Below are 26865 nucleotides of genomic sequence, written 5' to 3' on the forward strand. Positions count from 1 at the left end.
CAGAATTTGTCCAGCAGCACTAAACAACCTTTCGACTGCAGCACTACTGGGCAAGGATGCATTAAATTTCAGAAAGGCATTACACAGTCGAGGAAATTTAAATAGAACTTTTAGTTCAGTGTCAGCACTAAGCGATGTGTTCAACATTCAAAGTTTAATGATTCCAAACAATAAAATGACGGAAGTTGAGAAATATCAATCGATAACAAAAAATAAATTTAGCAACACGTTTTTGATAAATAAAGTATACATCATACATCAGCATCAGCACTAAACAACCTTTCGACTGCAGCACTACTGGGCAAGGATGCATTAAATTTCAGAAAGGCATTACACAGTCGAGGAAATTTAAATAGAACTTTTAGTTCAGTGTCAGCACTAAGCGATGTGTTCAACATTCAAAGTTTAATGATTCCAAACAATAAAATGACGGAAGTTGAGAAATATCAATCGATAACAAAAAATAAATTTAGCAACACGTTTTTGATAAATAAAGTACTTGTAAAATATAAAAATCTAAAATTGTCAAGCCTAAACAAATGTTAAATTTAAGATAATAACATTTTACTTATTTGTTGAAAAATTTCATTTAAGCTAACCAGTTTCAGATGACCAAATATAAGCGCATCCATCTTCACTACCACTAGCGACCATTGATCCATCTGGTGTAAAACAGCTATGAACAAGAGTTGAATTGTTCAAGGCACCAGTCAGTGTGTGCAAGACAGATTCACTAGAGTAAAAATTGGTGCACATTTTTTAAAGCATAAAAATAATTTGTTACATTCATGCATCAAAAAATCCAATGATCTCTTATTTTTTATGTTTAAGCAAAAATTGGTGCACATTTTTAAAAGCATAAAAATCATTTGATACATTCATACATCAAAAAATCAAATGATCTCTTATTTTTTATGCTTAAGCAAAAATTGGTGCACATTTTTAAAAGCATAAAAATCATTTGATACATTCATACATCAAAAAATCAAATGATCTCTGATTTTTTATGTTTTATAAAAACGTAAAAATGTGTTTTATAAAAACGTAAAAAATTTCAATGAAATAAATAATTAAAAAATACAAAATTTTAAAAACATACACTCTCAAATCAACAAGTAGTAATTTATTATCTCTTGTGTGAATGAGGAGACGATGGTTCAAGTGGTGTATAGAAAGACTATTGATGGGAATATTCTGTAAAATAATTATTATTTTAGAAGCCTTTAAATAAATTGTGGCGTTGTGATCATATGAAAACTTTATAAAACTCCTATAGTTTATGACCTAAATGGATTTAATTGGTCGATAACATGAATTTTTTATTTGACTGGATTTTGTCAGAAAAAGCAGAAACTAAAACAAACAAATTAAAAAAATTTGTTTTCAAATGAAAACAGAGATAAAAAATAAATTTTACCACGCTCTATCTAATAAACATATTATTTTCAAATGTTTATTTTTATAGCAAAAATCTTGAAATCGATTTTTCAATAATGTAAATACTTGTTCATTTCAGATCACAACGTATGAATGAGTTAAAAAACTTAATTTAAGTAATTAAATTAATATAAAATGTTAATAATAATAACTTTTTTAAATAAATAGCTTTGGTGAATCAATTTTCAATATTTACAATAAATGAGAGGAAAGAAATTTTTTTGCAGATATACTTTGCAGATATGCCGCATTTATTGTCAATATTTAAAAGTTATTTGCCAAAGCATTTATTTGTTGAACATTGAAATAACGTTAATGAAAAAATTCATATAATAATAACTTTTTCTTTAAATTATTTTCAACAGGCTAGAATTTTAGACTTTAATTCTTAGTTTGAATATAATGTATTTTTAGACTTTGTTAAATGATTTGTGCTTATCTTTTGCTAACTACCATTCCCTGGACATACATGTTAGGGTTAGGAGGCAAAATGTTTAAGTGATAAATCTGTATTTAAAGGGATTATTTAATTTAAATATGCTTACATATAAATTACGTATGCTTTATGATGGTATTGGTAAATGTAAAAAAAAATGAAAAAGATCAGTGTCAACTAAATTCTCACTTTTGTTTCATTGAGTTTTAATTCTTTTTCAAATTCAAGCAAATATTCTACAGTTTAAAAAACATTATTAAATGTAATATATTCTTGATACTGTTAAATCTTTTGACAATAAATTCATTTTCAAACTAAATATCGATAAATAATCTTTACTTGAATTGTGAAACAGAACACGCCAAGAAAATATCTGTCCAAGGGAATCAGCCGAATACAACGCATCAGAATTATAAAAACACAGAGTATTTATGAATCCTTTATGTCGATCTAGTAGTCTAACAGGCTGTTGGAAATGAAATTTTTGATTAGCTTGGAAAATTTTTAAACCTTTCTATTCAAAGTGTAAACTTACAAAAAAAGTTGAACAAAATTATTTCTAATAAATATGAACGTTATCGTAACGATGCATTGAATATTACCGATGCCGACACCAGTGATAAAATTTTTCAGTACTGATATCGGTTGCATGCAGGCGCTCAAACGATTGCCGCGTACGAACACCTTTGCATCCTGCGGTATACATTCTGTTTGTGACAACTCATAACAGTGGGTTGTAGGTTGACAAAAAATTTCAGTTGTGGGCGTTTCTTTTAGATTATAAATTGTGAACACAACGATACAATTCTTGAAATTAACATTTATAATTACAATAAGTTTATAAAGCTTGATGTTAATAATTCCGAATCGAGAATTTCTTAGAGACAAAAATCTTAAATTCAAGCGCGACAAAATAAATGTAAAAAAAAAACAAAAAACAAAAAAAAATATATCAACATCAACTATTTGCATCTATGGATGCTCACTCAAAGCGTCTCGACTGCGTTGATTAGTTTTTTAGTTTTTGCTGATTGAAAAGTTACAATATCGTTTTCGTGTTTCTGGAGTGGTTGCGACGTGGTTTGAATCGTATTTGCTTGGTTGAACACAACGAATTCTTTTCAACGGTACATTGTCTGATGTTGAGGTGGTTTCATCTGGAGCTCCTCAAGGTTCTGTTTTAGAGCCTCTGCCGTTTTTGCTCTACACAGCTGATATGCTCAATATCTTCGAAAAGTTTGAATTTAAATACCACGCTTTTGCTGACGATGTTCAAATCGTTGCTTCCATTTGTTGTAAAACAGCGATATTTGATAACTTAGTTCACAAATTTGTCTGCTGTGTTCAAGATTTAAATAAATGGATGATAAACAACAGCCGTAACTAAACGAGAGTAAAACTCAGCTTTTGCTTGTCGGAAACAAATGCAAATGATTTGTGTCATCTCTATTGACATATTTGGATCAGTTATATCCAGTTTTGTTCAACTGTCAATAAATAATCTGAGAATCACGTTCGATCAAAATATGTTTATGGATCATCATGTCAAAAAATTGAACAAGGAATGTTCGTTTCAACAACGAAGGCTCAGATGGATCAGAAATTTGCATGATGATAATACATTAAAATGTATAGTTCATGCGTTCATTTATTCTATGCTAAACTACTGTAATAGTGTTTTTTATGTAACTTCCAACAAAATCATATTCCAACTACAGTCAATTCAGAATCGAGCAGCTAAAATAGTTACTGGTGGATTAAACTTTGACCCTGTTAGTCATAGTCAACCTGCATTGGCTGACAATTAGGCAAAGAATAAAATTCAAAATTGCCGTCATGGTATTCAAATGTTTAAATAGTCTCAGTCCGAGTTACCTGTCTGACAAGTGTTGGCATAGGTTTAAACTGATTCAACGTACTCAGTTACGTTCAAATTGTCAGGATCTTCTATGAGTACCCAAAAACAAAATTGGTTGTAGGAAGCAGAAATTTTTCCGTCGCTGGTTCAACAGTTTAGAATAATTTAAGACGTCGACAATTCCATAAAGAACTAAAAACTCATCTTATGAATTAAACCACATGATTTAAATCGCGCCTTTGAGAAGTTTTAAAAGGCAATAGAATATAAATTTTCTAAAACTTTTTTATTACAGGAAATCAGTGACATAAAATATATCAAAATAGGGTCATTGTCAAATAATTAAATGCAGAATAAAACCCTATTACTCATTATCTATAATAAGTGTACTTGGGTGACATATTTAAACGTTATACAATGTTTCTGTCGCAATAGATGGCGTATGTCGATTTAAGCAAAATGACATACAAATGCTTAAATGATTTTGGTTAAAATTTCATTTCAAGTCGTCAAAACAATATGAATTTTTCAGAATGATGACTACTCCACTAATAAAACGACCATTTGAAAGCTTAAATACTCCAGGTCTTGTTGTTTCTCTGACAGCATCAAAGCAGCAATATCTATGAGGCAATGCTTGTTGAAGGAATACATTTTTCGATAAAACAATAACAAAACTATTTCCAGTTTTGAATCAGCTAAAAAAGATAAATTCTCGCAGAGCTATTTACATTTGAAAGATCAATTTTCAATATACTACTTTATTATGTTCATATGTTCAATAGTTTACTTTTGGAAGCCATATACATATGTTTCTTTTCTACAAAACACATTTGTGTTGAAAACGTACTACACCAAAGCCGATTTATCAGCTAAGTCAGTCATAAATTTCAACGTTTATAGTTTCAAACTAGTTAACAACAGACTAAAATTTAATTGAATTAAAAAGATAAAAATTTACTTGAAACAACAATAAATCAGCAATTTATTACGAACAAAATAAACCTTTTTAAACTAATTAAGGCCTAAAAATTGTTATTTTGCTTAGCAAGTTGGACATTTCTCATGTAAGTTGATGGGATAATAATAATAAAATTACGTGTTATAAACATTATTAAAATATTTTCTTAATGATTTCATTAATAGTTACAATTATATTTTTATTACTTTATTTCATTAATAATCCCAATTATACTGATATCAAAAATTTTTATTACTTGATACGATTCGCTGATGAAGCTTTCAACGCGCCAAATTCTGATAAGCTTATCATAGCTGGCTGATATAAAATATTGATTATTTTTTGGTTGAAACTTTGCAGCATAAACAAATGATGGATGAAAAGCTGAATATAATAGTCCATGCGCATCTGTTTTCCATATTCTGTTGAGTTAATATAGCATAAAAAAATTTATTATTATTACAAGAGTTTATATTAAATTTTGTATTCCCAATACAAATTATGAAACTACTCATTTTCAGCATCAAGACGATGTTTTTACATGTATAATGCGTTTAAAAACTTTGAACATTTTCAACAGTATGTAATCTAGGACGTGTAATCAAAAAATCGTTAATTTATATTGTCCCTGTTTCATATTATTATCTATTTTTGTAATAACAATTATTATATATATACAATCTATATTATACAAAAATTGATATTTGTATGTATGTATGTGTGCATGTATGTTAAAACCAAATCATGAGTGACATTAAACATCCTAACGTCCAAAATAAAACTTGATTAAAAATTGAACCTCGCCTCTCTCTCACGTCGGCGTTTAATTGAATATTTTTGGCAACACAAACACGAACGTTGTAGCAAAAAAGAAATGTGATTCATAGCAAAAAATAATTCTTTGCTATCGCCTGACCTAACACTTAACATTTTGCAGATGTTTTTAAAAAATTTATTAGTGTTGTTGATTATCGGGCCAAGGACCTCGATGCAAACGGGCAAAAAATCTAACGAGGGCAGAGCACCATCCTATTTTTAATCTTTTCATCTGATGTTTTGGTTGCGACCAAACCACTTTCCTTGCTGGTTAGGTGCACATAGCGTTTCGCTAAAATGCCCGGAACTGTAACGTCATATGCCAAATATCTACCAGCCCTCCAAGGGATCAGTGTACAACCGTCGGGGCGCTTACTATCGTGCGCGGAAATCCGCGACGGCTCTTTAAGAACGCCTTGGAGAAGAGCCGGCAGATGTAATCGTTTAATGCGGAATAGTGTAGCTGAAGGCCACCACCGAAACGACAGACCAGACCGTGGTGACCGAGTTCGTTGGCCTCCGCATCGCATTTGCACACATATTTTTTTATAAAATGTTAAACCTAGACAAAAACCAATCGCCATCCAAACCGTCTCATCATCCAGTCGAGTACCCACCGATGAGTTGGACCATGATCTTAGCCAACCACAGCTCGCGTCACCAGATATTAAAAGCAGATTAGCCGAAGTAGCATCGTCGGGACTGGTAGACAGCAAGTATTGAAAGGAGACTGTGTGCCTCTTCTAGTGTTTAAACTTGAAAAAATATGGTTCGATTGGATGAACTCGGTAGGGTACCAAACATCGTGGGAATTTGACTGTAGGTCTAGCGTCGTGACAGCAGATGATTTGTAAACAATAGGTGCTAGCTGAACCACGCTCAACAACCCCCCCCCAGTCCCCCAAACCTGACCGGCAGCTAAACCTGAGACCAGCCCCTGTCGAACAGCTCAACATTGCAGATAGCCGACAAAGTTTACCTTAGTACGCCATCAGTCGCCAAAAATAGAGACATTAACAGAAATGGATGTACGTAGAAAGTACATCATCTTGGGAAAGCTGAGGGCGCTGCGGACGATGGTCAGCGCGTTGTGGACCGAAGATGAGACACACAGTCGAGAGCGAGTTTTAACTCTACGGTTTTTTATTGAAAAAATTGTTTTGAAACTCACTCTCTATCAAGAGGTGCTGAAAAAACTTAACGATAACTGTGGCACATAGGGCACATCGACTACTGTTTGAGGTATTTCAAAAGTGTCGCTCGCACACAGCACACACTTTTTAGTGTTGACCTCAACCTCTATGATGAAGGCATTGTCTCTCAAAAACAAGAATTTTTTTTATTATTCTTTAAAAAATCAGGATCTGACATACGCTGAAACGGTTACAGCATGCAAGGTAATATTATAATATAAAATGGTAACGAAAAAAATTAATAAAAAACGTAGAAAGAAAAATGTTTAAAACATGAAAAGTATTGAAAATAAAATAATAAAATAAAACAAAGTAATGGTATAAAAAAAATTAATAAAGTAATTTGCTAATGGACTAGATAATGACTAGATAATGATAGTGAGTTAGTGAGGTCATTGATAAGTAAAAAGAAAACTAGATTGTGTAAATGATAGTTTTATTGAGTGCTAATATGTTTGAGGTGTCTTGTGATGAAAATCTTTTTCTGATATGCCGGTTGAGTGGCGACTTGATAGTTATGCTTGCGTCGACGAAGATTGTGCGTAGTAGTTTTGATTGCTGGTATTAGAGGATGGATAACGTGGTTGTTGTTCTTTCCTACTTTCTTGAACAGTCTTGAATCGAGTGTGTTGAATATTTGGGTGATGGTAGGATATGATGCAGGTAGATAGTTAGGCGAATTAGTTTTTTGTTGAGAGATTGTAGTTGCTGAAGTTGTGGTTGTGTAGCAAAACCAGACCAGGAGGGAGCTACATATTTGATGTGTGAGATGATAATTGATTCGGTGATGTCGAATAATTTGATGCCTCTGAGACCATGTGAGCAGAGTTTTTTGAGTGCGTGAAATGTTTGTTAACCTTTTGTGATGATGTGATTGATATGAGGTGCTGCATTAAGTGTGGAAGTGAATGTGATGCCTAATATTTTTAATTGATTTGTGCGAGTGGTGGGTGTTCTGGAGATAATGTTATTTTCTTACGGCTTTTGTGAATGATGAGTTTGAATGATTTATTGAGATTAAGTGACAGATTGCATCGTTTTGACCATGTAGTTAGTGAGTCGAGTTCTGATTGGATGGTGTTTGTGTTAGATGATGGGATGATAAGGTAGGTGTCGTCGGCGTATTTGATGATTTGATTAGAGCTATGAAAAGTTTTGAGAGTAGAAGCATTGATAATAAAGGTAGGTGGTCCAAGGACAGAACCTTGAACTACGCTAGAATTAATAGGTAAAGTAGATGAAAGAGTAGAGCTAAAAAATGTAAAATGACTCCTATTAGAAAGAAAATTTATTATAATATTATAAATGTTGTCAGGTAGAGGAAGAGAGGCTAACTTATTTGAAAGTGAGAAGTGATTGAGAATGTTAAAAGCTTTAGAAAAGTCGAGAACAATAAAATGAACATAATTATTATTTTTAAGGAAAGATTGTAGAAGTAAGAGAGATGATAGCGTATGTTGATGAACCTGTAGGACGAAATGCAAGCTGATCTTGTAATAGTGGTTTGATAGATGGATGGTTGAAACATGGATAGATGAATGACCTAACGATGAATTTTTCAAGAATACGTGAAAGTATGGGGGTGATAGATATTGGGCGATAACTTATTGGTGTTGATGGGTGTTTTGTTTTAAGAATTGGATGCATTTTGCTAGATTTCCATTGTGATGGGATGAATAAATGCATCAATCAGTGATTATAGAACGAACTTAATATGCTAAAGATGAATGGTGCGATGATTTGTAGAAACTATGCTGGTAGACTGTCTGGACCTGTACCGGATGGGCAGACCTTCATTAGCATGTGCAGGACGGAAAGTGGGGTAAATTGTTGATGTTGATGATGACTATTGATTGTTGTTGCTTTTGTTGGTAGAGTTTTGTAGGACGGGCCGGTTGACATGAAAGCAAAGTGGGTTTTGAGTGTGTTGGCATCAATTTGATGTGAGGTTGACATGTTGAATGATTTGTCCGAGTTTCTGATCTTGTTGATCCCATATGGCTTTGCTTCCACGATTACAGTTAGTGTAGGTTTTTGAGTTGAAGTTGGTGATAAGTGTGTTGATGTATTTGGTGATCTTTGAGGATGGATCCTGATCTCATGAATTTATTTTTTTGGCAAAGTAGATATTTGATGAATGGGCTGATCAATGGAGGGTCTGATGATCTGATCGTGACGTTTGATGTTGTAAGTTGAGCTCATGATTTTATAAAATTTATCAAAATATTGCTGCAGAAAATTATCGATAGAGTTAGATATGATTATATCATCGTTACTATGATTATTATTATTACTATTATTATATAATCATATAATCTATTTTTAAATTCTATCATATTTATCATATGCCATATATTGTGATCGGAACAATGCGTGAATCAATTTTCATAACTATCTTATCATCGCTGTACTTATTTCATAACTATCTTATCATCGCTAACTATGATGATTATGATTTTATTTTAATCATGACTATTTCTCTATTAATTAATTTATTAATTATTGATTTTAAGCATTTGATGAAAAATAAAAGATCTGTTCCCATTATTATTATTATCATTGACACTATTGTTAATGTTATTATTACTGTTAGTAAAGACTATTATTATTGTTATTGCGCTTGTATTGAAACACGAGAGCCGTTTTAACGTTGCTTTTATTGCAATAACTTGATTTTAAAAGTTTTAATATATTTTAATTTTGGTTGGTAGTGTTAGTGAAATTGCGAGCATAATGGCATTGTATTTGAATATGGGTTTAAATAAACAATTAAATTTTAAATTAATTATTTTCCTAATTTTAGTTTTTAAAATTTTAAATAATGTAAATGCGACAAAATGTCCTTATTGTTTCAATAATTTTAAATTCGTGAATAGACACTCCTGGCGCTGTACGAAAAATACTATGTACGAATCTACTAGATTGAAGGTTTCTATGAAAGAAAATATTAAAATTTCTTCTATCATTTTAACAGATAATAACAACATAATTAATAATAATAAAAATAATTTTGATAATATGTTGCGTTGTGAATGTGGTAAATACTGCAAAGGTAGAAAGGGATTACTAATGCACCGTCGAACTTGCAAAATGTTCAAATCGCTGAAAACAACCGTCCCGGACGTCGAAATAAATAAATCAGAGAACGAGCTTCAGCAGTTTCAACACACAACTACTTCCTCAGCAACTCCAAACCCACTCCCGGGTATTAAACTGCCAAAAACGCAAAGCCAATGGGCTGAAGCTAACGCATATTTTCATCAGAAATTTGTGGACTTACTGTATGCGTAAAATTTTAACCCTTTTACCTAACTACTTCGATAATACGTTTGGAACAGTTAAACCCAAAACATCAACAAATCAAAATTGCGTCATTAAACAACTCAAGAAGAAATTGAAAAACTTGAAAATCCTTGGACGCAACAATAATTCGTTCAACAATGAAATAATTGCAGTCAGCAAATTGATAAGGTCTAAGCTTCATTACTCGAGGCGTCAAGGTAAATCCGACGTTTCAATTCAACTATCAAAAAACTTTTGGAAAGCATGCAAAAAAATTTTCTCGCTCACCACAACACCTCCATCATTCGATGTTGAAAAAGAAAGCAATTTCTTCTACAGCACAATGGAAGCCGATGATAAATGTTATTACAACATTCCGGACTGGATCCCGTCTTTGCCGTTGCCCTTATACGGAAGTGATGTCGGTCCTCAAACATACGAAACAGTTTCAAACATTGTGGAAGTAAATCTCGCGCCTCTCCGTGTCCATTGGATCGAATATCGATAATAGTTTTCAAAAGATGTCCAATTCTTAGAACCTTTCTCTATAAGTTACCGTTAAAATGTTGGGCCTCATCTACGATACCAAATTGTTGGAGAAAAGCTTTAACAATTTTAATATACAAAAAAGGGAATCCCAAAGACCCGGCTAATTTTCGTTCTATAACCCTTCAACCAACCGGCTACAAAATATTTTCAACTCTAATAAAAAATAGACTTTACAATTTTCTACAACAAAATAAATTCATCAACACCAATATTCAAAAATGTTTCTACCCGAAGGTGGACGGTTTATTGGAGCATTCACAAACGTTGACCCACCTGATAAAGGATGCAAAAAAACACCAAAGAACAGTAATCGTCGCACTGCTAAACCTCAAGAATGCTTTCGGCGAAGTTAGTCACCTGTTAATCAACTCAATCCTTTCATATCATCAAATACCTTAAATATTATCAATTTACTCTGACTATTCAACAATAATATCTGTCAACAATGAACTAACGCCAGCATTGCCCGCCAGAAAAGGGGCTCTCAATACAGAGCTTCATGCCAATTGTGGCTATTTCTGGGGACCAACTGCGGGTTTAAAGACTAGATCCAGGTCAGTTTGCTGGTGATTCAGCTATAGTTTTGCATAGTTCTGAAAGTGCACAAAAATTGATAGAGCTAAACTATGCGTGGTGCACGTGGTCGAACAAGCAGATGGGAATCGACAAATGTCACTCCTTTGGTATGAGGAAGAAAAATTATGACTATCAACAGTTTCTATCAAGGCTAAATGTCCAAAACAAAAACATTCCAAATGTCGAGATTGGTGACAGTTTCATATATTTGGGCAAATTATACGATTACGAGTGCAACGACAAAAATGCTAGAGAGTCAATTAAAACAAATTTAACTAAACTACTGGAGACCACCACGAAATTGAACGTCATTCCTCAGAAAAAACTACATATTCTTAGGCGATTTATTTCAACTCAGCTGCAATTTGAATTTCGAAATTATAACTTTTCATCAACATGGGTCTCGAAAAACCTTGACAGCTTAATCGTGGAAAACGTTAGACAATGGCTGACTACGACAATCAATGGTTGTGTGTCCGAGATGCTTTCCCTGCCGGACAGCTATTGTGGTCACAATATCATCTCATTGAAGAACACATTGAAAAAGACAAAAGTCAAAATCAGAAATTATTTAAAGTCAAGCAGCATCGATGAAACTATTTGTCTGTGGCGGGAAACATCAACTAATTTCGAAAAAGTTGATAAAATGCTGGCGGAGTCAGGTTCGGTGAAACAGTCACTCAAATTGCTGGAAGAGACAAAAATTGCATCCAGCCTTGACCATGTATTTAATCTCCAATGCCAAGGTTTGTTAATTAAAGCAATAAATGAACACATTTCTCCATCACAAACGTCGCGTTGGTCAAAGATCGTCGAAGGATTACCGGGAGTGCTCTATAAGTTTACTAGAAAATATTTAATACAACAGCTTCACATTAATGCAAACTTATTTAAATGGGGTAAGTCAACAACATTTCTATGTCCACTATGCAGTTATCGCCAAACAAATAAACATGTTGTTTCGAACTGTGATTCCATCATATGACTATGATATGCTATATGACTCGTCATATAGCGTATATTGTGACAGAAACACTACTTAACCGATTTTAAATATATTTCTTTTACTCTCAAGCACTCGTTGATCAAAGAACATAAGAGGATCGTACATTATATTTTATATCTTATTTATTTACACTCTGATATATAATTAATAATTTTCGATTGATTTCATTTAGATTTTATTTTTTCGGTAAATAAAAGAATGTTCCCATTAATATTACCAAAACTAATAGTATTATTATTAAAAATTGCTGTTAGAGTATTGTTGGTGGTGATGATGCTGAAGTTAAAGATATTGTTGAAATCTATGTTGTTGAGATGAGTTGATGTTGAAGGCAGGCAATATTCTGTGAAGGATGACGACGGCAAAATGAGAAGACGTTTCTCGTTATGTTGTTTCTAGATGTTGAATTGTTGGTGGAGGTGGAGGGGCAGCAACCACCTCAAGATGATGTGTTGAAACGTGTAACCTATAAGTGTGAGAGATGTCCAGGTTTACATTAATCCCATATATTCTGTCATGGTTGTGGCCGTGGTGGGTGGAATCCCCGAATATAGGATGTAGACCTGTTTGAAGGATGAAATGATGGTCGAGTTGAAGTCACCCCCAATGATGAGTTTTGAGTCGCTCCCCAACGAAGTGTTGGAGAGTTCATCGATGTAACCCATCAAGAAGGAGACTTCGTATGATGGATGATTTGGTGGATGACAGATGGCGCAGATGAAGTATGGTTCACTGTCAATAATGCACTTTAAAAAAGCTTTTCCAGTGCATCATTAATGGCATGAGGCGAAACGATGTGAATTTGAGATAAGATGGATGACTTAAAATAGATAACACCTCCTCCACGCCGCCTGCCAGGGCGGTCTTCTCTGAAATGTGTGTGTGTAGCCATTTATTGCGATCAAACCACCAGGGTGATCTGGCCTAAGCCATGACTCGGTGATGACAATGATGTCAGGGTGGAGATGATACACATCACATCTCAAATGTTTAATAGCATGTCGCTTGACAATGCTAGTGACATTCAAAATGTAGATGGTGGGTGACATGGAGTGATTTTGGCAGGGTTGGAAGTCGGGGTGAGTTTGATTTTGATGAGAATGGAATGATTAGGTGAAGAGCGTCAACTGGGGTGGTTGCTTCTTTTACGGGTTGATGAAACTACTACTGGTATTGCTGCTGGTGAATTAGTGTTAGGTAGATGAGCCGGGTGTGTTTATGTTAAAGTTGTTGAAGAGTGCTGTAACGATTGAGGAAAAGAGGAAAGGTGCTGATGTTGGTAATGATCGGGGTTCCAAATTTTTTTAAGGAATAGAGTTTTTCGTAGCGGCGAATTAATGGCGAATTTGTCGGGTTGAAAATCAAGCAGTTGTTGGCATGCGTATTGAATCATGCGTTCGTTCAGATGTGAACAATAATTAGTAACGAGTAAAGAGTGATTAAAAGTAAAAGCGGACAAAAAAAATAAAATTAATAAAACAGAAAACTAGAACCTAATTGAGAAAATTTAAAGTAGCTAAAAATAAAATTGTTATTTAAATTAAATTAGTATGTTTGCAACAGCTAAACACGTGCGTGCACGCACCACCGGAAAACAAAAAATAAACAGCCGAAACCGGACTCTCGGCGGCCAAACTGATACCGTCCAGTAGCAGCAAACGAATTTTGATAGGAATTTCTCTAACACTGGATGAATGGTCAAAGAGAACAACAAAGCCCCAAAGGATCACCTTGTTGCTCCCCCTCAGATGATTCCACCACCCAGGTATGGTAACCAAAAAGAATGAAAATAGTTATAAATTTTAAGGCAGAACTGTTTGACTGCCTCCAACATCGAATCTCTCCTCAAGGCATTAAAAACTCCACTGATTGGGTAGGTCTAAGACCAGTTTGCGAACGGCATGTACGGCAAGGGAGGCGCCTCAGCGCTTCCCTTCATTCCAACACCCAATTGAATAGTCAAAACACATTTGCTGGCCAGCCTTTTCAAAAAATTTAGAAACCGCAATGGGTCTAACCTCTTCATCTTTTTTAGTCAACGCAACCAATCGACTCCAAAAAACGGCTGGCGGCGTTTGAACAGGCGCTAAATTAAATCAAATTTATAAATTGGCATAGGAAGCTTAAAAATCATTGATTGGTAGTAGGCCTGAAATCAAATCTTTTATGTTTTGAGGCTTTTGGCAATCGAGGCCGCCGGAGGAACCGTTTTTGAATATGTGAAACGATTTTTGGTTAGGTGAAACGCATTCACTTGATTTTTCCAGTGCGAGAAAGGCCTCGGTGCCTTGAGATGAATGGCATTGGGTTTAGACTGTCTCAGTCAAGCCCTCGAAGGAGCAGACAAGTTTGACGGCCACCGAAAGATTGCCCTGTTCTATACGGACAGACACGCTGGTATTCAACAGTTTAAATTATTTTTTGCGGCTTTATGATGCGGTCGTTTTCAAAGCCAGTCGCAAGTGACTCGACCCCCAAGGTGGAATATTCCGTCAAGAGTTTGTTAACGTGGTGATCCTGATTGAATCTTTGACCCCCTCTGCTAGGCTTATAAAAAATATATAGAAAAAACAATGGAGCCTATACCAGCGTGTTGGGTCACAGGGATCATTACAAATAACCATCATCAGAAGCATCAAATCTCTGATTACTTTCACCCTGCCCGGTTTTGGCACAATGATCAACACATAGATATTGTTTTCAAGGCGACCGTCAGCCTGTTGAAAAAAACGTTAAAGTCAATCTCCGGAAGCTTTGCGGTAGAAGCTGAAGGTGTGCGTGCGGCTTTGCGATCCATGTTGATGGATGTGGTGCGGGAGGACTAGCACGGAGGTTCTATAGACTCAACCGCTTTCATGAAACCTGGGCATTCTTGTCCCTTTTCCTTTCCTCCGAGCTGGTGTAGCTTTCCGTTCAGTCTTAATTTGTAGTAATTAAAACAAATGGTGCTTAATTAAATATAGGAAAAAGAACTATGGATAAAATAGGATTAAAAACTATAAACACTGTTAAAAGTAATGTATGTGTATGTGTGAGTATATGTGTGTAAGTATGTGTATGTTTTATGTTAGTATGCATGTATGTATGAGTTCATGTATGTACGTACGTATGTATGTGCGAGCCCTTGGTTAAAAACAATAGCCATAAAAACTATCATTTCGCCCCTGCTCAACAGATAATATTAGTGTACAGGGTCTCGCACAGTAGGGCACTTAGCAATGTTCTCTAAAATACAAAATAAATTAAACTTTTGCAACAACAACGATATATTTTGCTTTATATAAATTTTATCATTGGGATCACCGGATTTTTCAACTATTTTAGCACCTATGTTATCAAAAAATAATTGTGTCTGTTTATCAACTGGGCCAAATGTCTCCACGCAGATCGGAACGAAAACTCGTATTGTCGTTTAGATCTTTGTACTTAGTATTCTTTAATTCAGCAGCCTTCACGGCAGCGGAACCTTGCTCAATAGCCGTGTAATTGATGTACCTTTCGGCTAACGTGTGAGGGAACGTCACATCCCATGATAAACAGCAACCTTGAGACCACGGTACCAGGGTGTAGCCATCTGGCCTGAAATTGCTATCAGATTGCTATCAGATTGCCTGCTGGTTCTTTAACGGCGGGTATATCTGCTTTCTGGAACAATCTGCATATATCATAATTCATGGCAGAGTGTCTTGCTTGTCTTCCTGAAATAAGCCTACACGATAAACCATGGTGACCCAACTGAAAAACATCCGCCCCATACAAGCATCTGTAACCTGACACCACCGCAACCCAAGCCTCAAGCATAAACTCACTCTAATAGAACCATTGTCAAGTCTTGTACCCCAAGCTGCACTGGGAATAGCCCTTAGCCATGCAGATTCCAATTCACTTCTAACGGCCATCAACCTGGCTTTATCTGAGGGAGAATCATTTAATTCATCCAGTTTCGATTTTGAATTATTCAAAGGTGGTTCATTCCATTTTTTCTGCGACACACATTTATGTCCATTATATCCCCGTAAACCGTGCACCAGCTTCGAAATGTTTCAAGTCTCAAATCATCCTGGTATGCTACATCCATTGGTAAGATCTTTTCCTGGAGGGCTGCCGTGGCCGCGGCCGATGACAAAAATGCTGATGGTGCCAGCTCGGCCACGACACCCAAACTCAGTCCACTCATATTTACCGGCAATATAGCCTGCCTCCAACCTTTATCATCAAAAAACACATTAAATATAGTCTGAAAACCCATGCGCAGTTCGTTGTTAAATTCATCTGACGTTTGTTGAGACAGGCCAGGAGAGGTACGTAAAAAGTATGACAGCCTTGAAATGAATGCCGCCTGCGTCAACAGGACAAGGGCGTCATGCTTGCCAATCTCCGTCATCATTGACATAATATGTTTAAAATCCTCCAGCTTTTTAGCCCAAAAATTATCATGGCGTTTTCCTCTAAAAACTATCGAACCCAAAAATTCTAGGTCATTCATCTCAATTCTTTCAATATTTGTTTGGGCGAGGGGTAAAGCTGTTGAATTTGTAGTGATTTCACATTTTTTTAAAATTCAACTTGAGACCATATTCACGACCATTATTGTTGATCAAATCCACATCATCCATTAGGTCCTTTACACATCCACCCAACGCAATATCATCCAAGTATGCGACAACAAATTTAGATCGAAATGTCTTCACCAGTGGATCAATCGACAGAGAAAAAAGCAACGGTCCAAAAGGATCCCCTTGTTGCACACCTTTTGATGAAAAAATGATGCTGTTATTAAGTGACAGGAATGAATCAGCATCGTACGCCAACAAGCAAAAATTGAAAATTTCTGGAGCCGAGATTTGACGCATTGAAGCATATGGTCACGACGAATCGAATTGAAAGCATTTGAAAAATCAAGTTTTAGAAAGCCTTCATCTTCCTTCATATTATTGACGAATCGCCTGACAGCGTGTATCGCTCCTTCTGCTCTACCGCTAATTCCGACACCAACCTGCTGAGGTTCGAAAATTGGACCCATCCTGTCCTTGATGACTAATAACGCACATTTTGCAGCCCAGCGTCTCCATACACATCCAAAGGCAATAGGTCTGACACCACCGTCCTTCTTTGACAAGGCCACCAATCTCCCGCCAAACAAGTATGGAACTACCTCGGGTGGAAAAACGCCGCCCAACAGCAGATTGATAAAACCGGTCATGGCACTGATTTCTGCTGTTTCTATCTTATCATGTGTTAAATCACTTATTTGCTGTGGAGTTAGACCATCTCTACCTCCTGTCGTTCCTTTTGGAAACTGCCTCAAGCACAACATAATTTGTTGGGGATTAACAGTAACGCTTATCGATTCTTTATTGGGACTTGGTTTTCTGTCTAACAAAGCGGGAGGATGCTTGTCCTTTAAGGAGTTGATAGTGTCTGCCGAATCCGGAGCCATCGTATCCGTCGATGCTAAAATCCTCATAGCATTTCTAACGTTTCCCTGTTCTATTTTGCATTTGACTAAAGCACTTAGCTTTGGTTTACGAACCCTTTCATCTTGCTCCTTTACAATTGGTTCGACAGATTTCATCAACTCTTCCAATGAGCCCCCTCCAAAGGCATCTAATCTGCTATTAATTTTTGCGCTGATGTTGTTTCGTCCACCCCCTCGATGCTCCTTTCGGAGAATCAAGCGGGGAATAAATAGCAACCTGAACCAGAGAGTGGCATTTGATGGGTTATCGCAAATGTTTTTCAAAATATCCTTCAACATCCGGCCAAACTTACCACGCGATTGCTTGGGCACATGGTCAACTAACCAACAGCCAGATGATTTTTCAAAAAAATTTTCGGCCAGTGACGATTTACTCTTCATATCGACAGCAGTATCAAGAAGCCTTGAGTCTCTTCACTCGTCTTTGAGATGTTTGCGTTGACGACATTGAGCGACCTTCGTTTCCTGCTCGAAGGTGGGTGCTTCGAAGATCCCGGACATTCCGAGCCATTCACTTTTCCACCATGTCTAACGAGAGTACCATCCTGCCTCAATTTAAAATGTTTATAACACACATGACACAGTGAGAGAAGTCGTGCTGGGTACATGTCCTTGACTCAACATTAAGAAACTAGCAGCGCAAACTGTTATTATTATTGTAAACTGTACATAAGGCTTATAACATAAAAACTTGTAGAAAAACAACTTTAAAACCAAGCACCTGTGTGCCGCTTAAATTATATTACTTAAATATAATTATATAACTTAAAATTAAAACCGGATATATAACTTAAGATTAAATACAAATATATAATTAAAATTAATTAGATTAAAATAAATGTGGATATATAACTTTAAATACGAATTTATACGAATTTATAACTTAAAATCTAAATCTGCCAACCTGTGCGGAGACCTGTACATGTATGTACTGGTCTCCGCACGTATGTATGTGTGTATGCATGCATGCATGCATGCATGCATGCATGTATGTATGTATGTATGTATGTATGTATGTATGTATGTATGTATGTATGTATGTATGTATGTATGTATGTATGTATGTATGTATGTATGTATGTATGTATGTATGTATGTATGTATATTCCCCTTGTTGGTAAAAGCTATGACGGAGCTAAAATCAATTTCAGATTCCAGTGTTTATTTATCTTTGGGGTTTCTGGACAGAAATATGTATGTATGTATTCAATTCAATTTATTCAGGAAAAAAAAGCATGGAGACACAGATGTAGGTATGTATGTGTGTGTGTGTGTGTGAGTGTGTGTGTGTATGTATGTATGTATGTATGTACGTATGTAGGTATGTACGTATGTACGTACGTATGTATGTATGTATGTATGTATGTATGTATGTATGTATGTATGTATGTATGTATGTATGTATGTATGTATGTATGTATGTATGTATGTATGTATGTATGTATGTATGTATGTATTCAATTCAATTCATATATATTGGAAAAATGGCGTCTAAAGGTAATTTGTCGGTGAATGAGGTTTTATATTTTTTGATAAATAACTTAAATTTACTTCAAAATGACGTGTTTATTTCAAATGTTGTTGATTTTCTGACGATATTACTACTGCATTAAATACTTTAAAAAATGACTTAGAATTTGTTAAAAATGAAAAGTTTGCAAACATGGAAAAAAATTCTGCGAAAAGCAATAAAAAAGAGGACAAAATGCTTGATATTGTTACAATTATCTTGCAATTAAACAAAAACAATTTATTGGAATCTCTACCAACCGACGTAAGTGTTAATTTTTCTAAAATTCCCAGTATGGATAATATATTAAATGTAAATTTCAATAAAATTAAATTGGAAATTTAAGAAATCAACATATCATCGTCAAAGAATGGAGGTTCAACCCCAAAAAAACCGATGACAAAAACAACAACAAACATGAAGAATGATGTTTCTAATAAACTTTATCTCAATATGAAAAATGATGAACAATGGCCAATTTATCTTCATCTGATAGATGACGCCTGACAATAATGAAGTTAAACCTGGTCGGCTTGATGATGTTGATCCTGATAGTAATTTGTTGAATGATTTAAATAATGTGTGTTCTTTTTTACCTCCGGATAAGGTTTATGCATTTATTAATCCAAATTCTTTTTCTGACTTTCACATTAACATTCGAAGTATGTTTAACAAAATGACTGAGTTGAATGTTTTGCTTGATTATTGTGGTGGTAATTTTGATTTGGTAGCTGTGAGTGAAACTTGGTTATGTGATCAGACCGCTAATTTAATTAATTTGCCTAATTTTAATTTTGTATCTAAAAATGGTATAGGTAACCTAGGTGGTGGTGTTGGTTTATTTATTAAAAGTCATTTAAATTATGTTGTTCGGGATGATTTATTATCTTATTCTCCTACTTTTGAGTTATTAATAATTGAAGTGTATTCAAATATTAGCTGTAATTATGTATGTATGTATGTATGTATGTATGTATGTATGTATGTATGTATGTATGTATGTATGTATGTATGTATGTATGTATGTATGTATGCATGTATGTATGTATGTATGTATGTATGTATGTATGTATGTATGTATGTATGTATGTATGTATATATGTATGTATTATTATTATTATTATCAACAATTTATTAAGCGCATTATAAAATTAATATTTCTCGAAAGCTCTATCTATTATAAATGAAATCAGTGAAGGTCAATAAAGTACAAATCGATAAAATATTTCTACGTCAAAAATAAATATGTTTTAAGTTCCTCTTAAAATCATCAAGCTTTAGTCTAGGCATTCTGAACGATTGCGGAAGACTGTTCCAGGCAATTGGTCCTGACACGGCAATATTTCTAGTTGCAGTTTGTAGTTGAGTTGTCACTGCCAGTAAGTTGGCATAATCTGATCTCAATTTTACAGCCGTTGAAGAAGCTGGTTTTTTTTAGTTTTATTTACTAGATATACTAGTAACAACCCGTTCATAGCCTTATACATAGTCACACAAATCTTATAGTTGATTCTTTTTTTAACTGTTAGCCAATGTAGGTCTCTTAAAATGGGTATCACATGGTCATACTTTCTACGTCCAACAGTTATATTTTGCAGCTCTATTCTGTATCGATTGAAGAAAAGCAATAGATCTCTCTGATAATCCATGGAACAAGCTATTACAGTAGTCTAACCATGAATGAACAAACGATGAATTTATGTCTGCATGGTTGTTTGATGTAAAGATTTTCGAACGCGGTATAACTGGCAAAGCTGATAAGAACATGATTTAGATATGTTTTTTATGTGATCCTTGAAAAATAATCTCGAATCAAAAATACATCCTAAGTTTGTTGCATTTTCACAGAATTGTATTTCATTATAATCAATTTTGACTGAATTAATTTTAGAAAGCTGTTGCCATGTACCGACAGGTAAAAATTGAGTTTTTTTTTGATTCAATTTGAAACAATTTCTTGACATCCATGTACCTATTTTAGTCAAGCATTCAATGAGATTTTCAACTTTACTTTTCAACAGTTCTTGTTCACTGCTAACTATTATTTGGATGTCATCAGCGTTCGCATGATATGAAAATCCAAAGAATTCTATTACTTCATATACTTCAGCAGTGTATGGTACAAACAGAATAGGTCCCAGGACTGAGCCTTGTGGTACACCAGATGACATTGCTTCAATACCAGATAATTTGTTCTCGAAAAAAACCTGCTGAGTTCTGCCAAACAAGTACGAATTGAACCAATTAGCTACAACTCCAGTAACTCCGTAATCATATTGTAAGCAATGTATGTATTTATGTAAGTATGTATATCATGTCAAAGAGTCAGCTGAAAAACAAATTAACTTTAAAAAATATAAATAAAGAAAAAAATAAATAAAATAAATAAAAATAGCAATTAATTAATTAATTAACTAAATAAATAATTATTTGGACAATCAAATCATCTTTTTAACTTTCATTGAATAAATATATAAATCATTTAAATTAAATTTAAATATGTATGTCTGTAGAACTAGACCCTTCGTTGATTAACTAGTCATTGATGGGGCTATAACCATTGTCAGGTTCTGCTATACTCTATGTTATTGGGTTACGCACAGAAAGGTTATTTAAAACCCCATCAAATATACAAAAGGAATTAAATTTTTGCAGAACCGATATATATTCTTTAATGTAGTTTTCAAAAACATATGGGTAATGTTGTCGGTTGGTCCAAAGATATCGATGCATATTGGTTGAAAAATTTTAGAATCATTGAGAGTAGCATACTTATGGAAAATTTTTGGTCGTATACTTTTAAAGCCGCGGTACCTGCCTCAACCGATGTGAAAGAGATGTATCTTTTGGCCATCGTGTGGGGGAACGTCACATCCCAGGCCAGCGAACGTCCCATAGCCCATGGAGAAATTATGTGACTGTCAAGTCCAAAATTCCTATCTGCAATCAAATATCACCAGCATGGCAGCTTTCTGAAAGCAGCGAACCAGGAAATCATTCATCGTTGATTGTCTTGCCAGGCGTCCAGAGCCAAGACGGCATGAGAGACTATGATAACCAAATGGATCAACCTTTGCTTCGCAGTGGCAAACATATTTGGTAACAACTGGCAAACCTAGCCTCAACCCCAAGCTTACTCGGATGACCGAATCATCAAACCTTCTGCCACATGAGGTGTAGGGCACCGTCCTCAACCACGTTGACCAAAGCTCGCTTTTAACTGCCAAGACTCTGACATTGTCTAGCGCCAAACTATTTAGGTTGTCAACCTTTTCAACCGAGGTCTTTAGGAAGAGTTCATACCAGCCATTTTGCGAACATGACTCCAAATCATCATCATCTCCGTGCGTGGCGCGCCAACTGTAAAAACTTGGACTATCTGGTTGTCCAAGTGATTTTTATCGTTAGGCAGCATTTTGTAGAGAAACCGTGGCGGCGGCAGAAGCTAAAAAAGCAGAAGGCGCCAACTCAACCGCGGATCCTAACCACAAACCACCTTGACAAATTGCAAATATAAGTAGGATCACTGGTCCTCTTTCTGCTACTTTAGACCATCGTGCAATTTCAGAAGAGTTAATGTAGTCTTTTAAAGACCTTAGCAGAATATCATGGTACTCTAGCAAATATACATGATTGAAATCTATCTCGTGCTGGCATTCTTTACAGATTTTGAGTGAATGTATATTGTTGTTAATTTTTATAATAACGCTAAAGATAATAATGATATTATATTGTATTATCGTAACTTTATGTCATCGTTATATAAGATTGATGAAAATATAAAGAAAAGAATAATAAAAATTATATTATTTCTAATAATCATAATGATAAAATTAAACTTAGAATTTACCATCAGAACCGGAAAACATGCAATCTCATCCTCAAAAACAACTGTCTGCTCAACAAGAGTCAATTTTAAAATGTAGGCTTGTTGTGTTTGAATTCAAATGCCCAAATGACGACTGTGCGCATCTAAACTCATCATACATCGGCATGACGACCACTGACTTTTCACGTAGACTTACGATGCACAGAAGGAGTTGTGCGATAAAAACTTACATGTTCAACATTCACTATAAAACATTAGCCAGGAAAACATTAGATAATAATCAATTATCTAGTTTGCACAACAATTTTTCCGCCTCAAACTGGCCGAAACTATTTTTATAGTAAAACAATACTACCGACTCATAGAGTTTTGAATAATCCTGCCAATATCAATAATATTGATAATAATAATGTTAATAACAATGATGCTGATATGATGACGACGATGGTAATGATGACCAGGAAGTTTTACTTATTGATCACCTCACTTTTATCGATCACCTCACTAACTCCTCACTATTGACCAAAAAAATAAAATCTAAATGAAATCAATCGAAGATTTTAATTATATATAAGTGTAAATAAATAGGATGTAAAAGACAATGTACGATCCTCTCATGCTCTTTGACCAACAAGTGTTTGATTGTAAAAATATATTTAAAATCGGTTAAGTAGTGTTTCTGTCACAATATATGCTATATGACGAGCGAATTACCGCGTTAATCAGTTTTTTATCAAAAGATTTCGACTATAATATTTTAAACAAAGTTAGTTAAAAATTGTTATAGAAACCCATTGATGATATTTTAAATGAATAAAGAATTAACAAACAGTTATTATAGACTGAATTTGAGTTTATTGTTTGGCGTTAAACAAGTTTATTTGTTTGGCGATAATTGATAGCAATCAATCAACAATCTTCGTTTATCGTCCAAAGACCCAGTTCCCCGAGGTAGGACATTGTTTTCTTTGTCATCAATTTTTTGCGCCAAATTAGACGATCAGTTGTATCCATTTTATTTAAATTTAGAGCTTTCATGTCATGCTCGATTGTTTGCGACCAGGACTTCTTTGGACGGCCTTTGAAACGTGTGCCAGATACTTTAACATCTGCAAGAGAAGTTATGGCACTGTTTCCACTTCGTTTGACATGACCAAACCACCTCAGACGGTGTTGCCGGCATTCATCCTTTATATCATCTATACCAGCACGACGCAGGATTTCGGTAAATTTGATATGGTCCTTCAGACTAATTCGTTGCACTCATCGGAGCATTTTCATGTCGGTTCGTTGAAGTTGTTGTTCCAGTTTGGCTTTCATTGGCCACGTTTCTGCACCATATAACAACACCGGACGTATCACAGATTTATAAAATCTTGATCGTAGTGGTAGTGGGATGTCACACCGCATCAATATAGAGGCAAGGAGATGCCATTTATTCCAGGCTGCACGTATGCGTGCTCGAACGGCAGCTTCAGCTGTTTCAATACAATCTAGAACATCCCCTAGATATTGAAACGATGTGACTTTCTCTACCTTAATGGCTTCAAAAACATTCCTATTTCGAATTTGTTGTTGTGGATTGATGCAAACAGGACAAACAAAATTGGACACTTTATATAAAGTACCAATTATTTTTGAACAACGTTTGTGACATCACTGGTTACATTGCTGACAATTGATTGAATTGTTACCAACACCAGCTTTACAAACTGAACAGGGTTCTCATCTAGTAGCTGTAGATTGAATGGGTTCACCATTGTTCATTGCTTTGGTTTTGATGATGTTGACTTTGAATCCATGATCGGCCAGTCTGGTGTTCCAATCATCAAACATCTGTGCTGCATTCTGCTCAGACGTGGCTGTTAAAACGATATCATTAGCATATATTAGATTCCAAATGTCACCAATGCACATCGGTTTAGTGATTTCTTCCATCACAGTAAAAATAACAGTGGACTGAGAATCGAGCCTTGGTGATAGTTGTTGATGCTTTGAAAGTACTTCTCTTGCAGTTGCCGAAGGATGTGAATTGCATCAATTGTTGATTTTCCCGCTAGGAAACCAAATTGATAATTTCCGATTGTGATGCACGACGTTAATCTTCTCTCAATGATTTTCTCGACAATTTTCAGGGAGTGTTCTAACAGACGTATACCCCGTTATGATGAACAGTTCAATGGATCACCTTTGTCTTTGTATAGCGGAACTGTCATGCTATAGTTCCATTCAGTCGGCATTGAGCAATTTCTCTAGACTTCACGGCGAAGTTGTAGTAACGTTTGGATACCTGCAGTACCAGATACTTTGATAATGTCATTTGTGAGTCCAAAGGGCCCTGCTGCCTTTCCATCCTTCATAGCTTTCAAAGCTTCTGTAAGCTCCTCTACAGTGATTTTTGGAATCGGACCTTCGATCGGTGGAGCGTCAAAGTTGACATTGATGGGATTTGTTTCATTTAACAGACGGTTGAAATATTCTTTCCACTGTAGCTTGACAGCAAAAAAATCAATTTGCGTGGCTGATGGTCCAATTTTGTATGTTATGAGATGTTCCAACCTCTTTTTTAAAATATGTGTTCAGTAAACAAAACCCGTGACTTTCAGCAAACTCAAGGATGCGGTTGCCATCTTCATTCCGTTCTCTATAGCCAAAACCACCATGCACGTTGTCAAAACCATCTGTTTTTTCTCTAACGTGACCATTGTGATTGCCTCCAATCAGGATTCTTTCAGATTTTGGTATTGTTGAGGTCAGAGAACGCAGCCCAGAAGTCATTTTCTATCTCTTCTGATTCGCCTGTCTATGGTGCGTATGCAGAAAAAAATAGTCATTGTTTTCTTTTGTAGGCGAATCTTGATCTACATGAGACGTGAGCTGATCCTTTTAATATCCAGTACTTCTTGGGCTAGCGGTTCTTTGACAAAAATTCCAACACCATTTTTGGCCGTCTTTTGACCATTCCAGAATAATTTATATTTTTCTTTGTCTGAGTTGATATGACAGACACCATTCGATTTCCATCGGGTATCCTGAAAGCAATAGATGTCAATTCTTCTACGCTAGAGCATTTCTGCGATTTTCAAGTCTAAGTACCATGTAGGTAACCTTCTGAATTTTTCTGCAACATATCTCCGCTATTGCATACTTCCAAGGGATTCTTAACACCCCTGGACCACTTAAGGGGACTAGAGGCCGTTGTTTTTGTTTGCGATGGCATAGAATAATTTTGGAGAGATTTTTACATCCGGACACTCATCCTGACGACAACCACCATTTATAAGCGGTGGGCCTAGCCTTTTGCTCAAAAGTACGCAAGGCAGCGTGGATGCAGTTTTATGTCATGCCCAGGACAATGCATTATTTTTTGATTTAAAATTATATTAATTATTTAATGAAAAATTTTAAAAACTAAAAACTTAAAAAATTTTTAAATTAAAAATTAGAAATTAGATCTATCTTGCAATAATTTTTTAATAAAATGAGAGAGGCCATTCTGAATTTTTCTGCAACATCCCTCCGCTATTGCATACTTCCCAGGGATTCTTAGCACCCCTTGACCACTTAAGGCATTTTGGGGAAACTTATTACATCCGGACACCCATCCTGACGACAACCACCAGTTATAAGCGGTGGGCCTAGCCTTTTGCTCAAAAGCTCGCAAGGCAGCCTTGATGCAGTTTTATGTCATGCCCAGGACTAAGGCCTCCCTTTGCACCAGGCTATGTCATTCACTCACTCACTCACACACCTATAAATCCACTCACTCACTCACTCACTCACTCACTCACTCACTCACTCACTCACTCACTCACTCACTCACTCACTCACTCACTCACTCACTCACTCACTCACTTACTTATTCTTTTTTTATTCCCTTCTCCTTTTATTCATTTATTCCTTCTTCTATTCATGCATTCATTCATTCACTTA

The 26865-nt window shown here is 35.3% G+C and overlaps 5 protein-coding genes across 5 annotated transcripts; 1 reads left to right on the forward strand and 4 right to left on the reverse strand.

Annotated features, from left to right (window-relative positions):
- Positions 1-9791: 9791 nt before the first annotated feature.
- On the forward strand, positions 9792-10491 carry HELRODRAFT_164122 (hypothetical protein; the record flags this gene model as incomplete). Its single annotated transcript, XM_009029149.1, has 2 exons — positions 9792-9906; positions 10040-10491. 2 exons carry the CDS (start codon positions 9792-9794, stop codon positions 10489-10491), a joined length of 567 nt encoding a protein of 188 aa, XP_009027397.1.
- Positions 10492-12605: 2114 nt separating this feature from the next.
- On the reverse strand, positions 12606-13163 carry HELRODRAFT_164123 (hypothetical protein; the record flags this gene model as incomplete). The annotated part of the gene is made up of 2 exons (XM_009029150.1): positions 12606-12871; positions 13022-13163. The coding sequence occupies 2 exons, from the start codon at positions 13161-13163 to the stop codon at positions 12606-12608; spliced, it is 408 nt and encodes a 135-aa protein (XP_009027398.1).
- A 2310-nt stretch (positions 13164-15473) lies between these two features.
- Positions 15474-18201, reverse strand: HELRODRAFT_164124 (hypothetical protein; the record flags this gene model as incomplete). Its single annotated transcript, XM_009029151.1, has 4 exons — positions 15474-15713; positions 16109-16607; positions 17232-17810; positions 18050-18201. 4 exons carry the CDS (start codon positions 18199-18201, stop codon positions 15474-15476), a joined length of 1470 nt encoding a protein of 489 aa, XP_009027399.1.
- Positions 18202-21786: 3585 nt separating this feature from the next.
- On the reverse strand, positions 21787-25637 carry HELRODRAFT_164125 (hypothetical protein; the record flags this gene model as incomplete). Its single annotated transcript, XM_009029152.1, has 3 exons — positions 21787-22043; positions 22219-22482; positions 25526-25637. 3 exons carry the CDS (start codon positions 25635-25637, stop codon positions 21787-21789), a joined length of 633 nt encoding a protein of 210 aa, XP_009027400.1.
- A 156-nt stretch (positions 25638-25793) lies between these two features.
- HELRODRAFT_68708 (hypothetical protein) lies at positions 25794-25994 on the reverse strand (the record flags this gene model as incomplete). The annotated part of the gene is made up of 1 exon (XM_009028947.1): positions 25794-25994. A coding segment is annotated over one exon (201 nt), but the record flags the coding sequence as incomplete, so codon positions are not given.
- Positions 25995-26865: the final 871 nt, after the last annotated feature.

Source organism: Helobdella robusta (assembly GCF_000326865.2).
Source record: "Helobdella robusta unplaced genomic scaffold HELROscaffold_6, whole genome shotgun sequence".
Taxonomy (NCBI): domain Eukaryota; kingdom Metazoa; phylum Annelida; class Clitellata; order Rhynchobdellida; family Glossiphoniidae; genus Helobdella; species Helobdella robusta.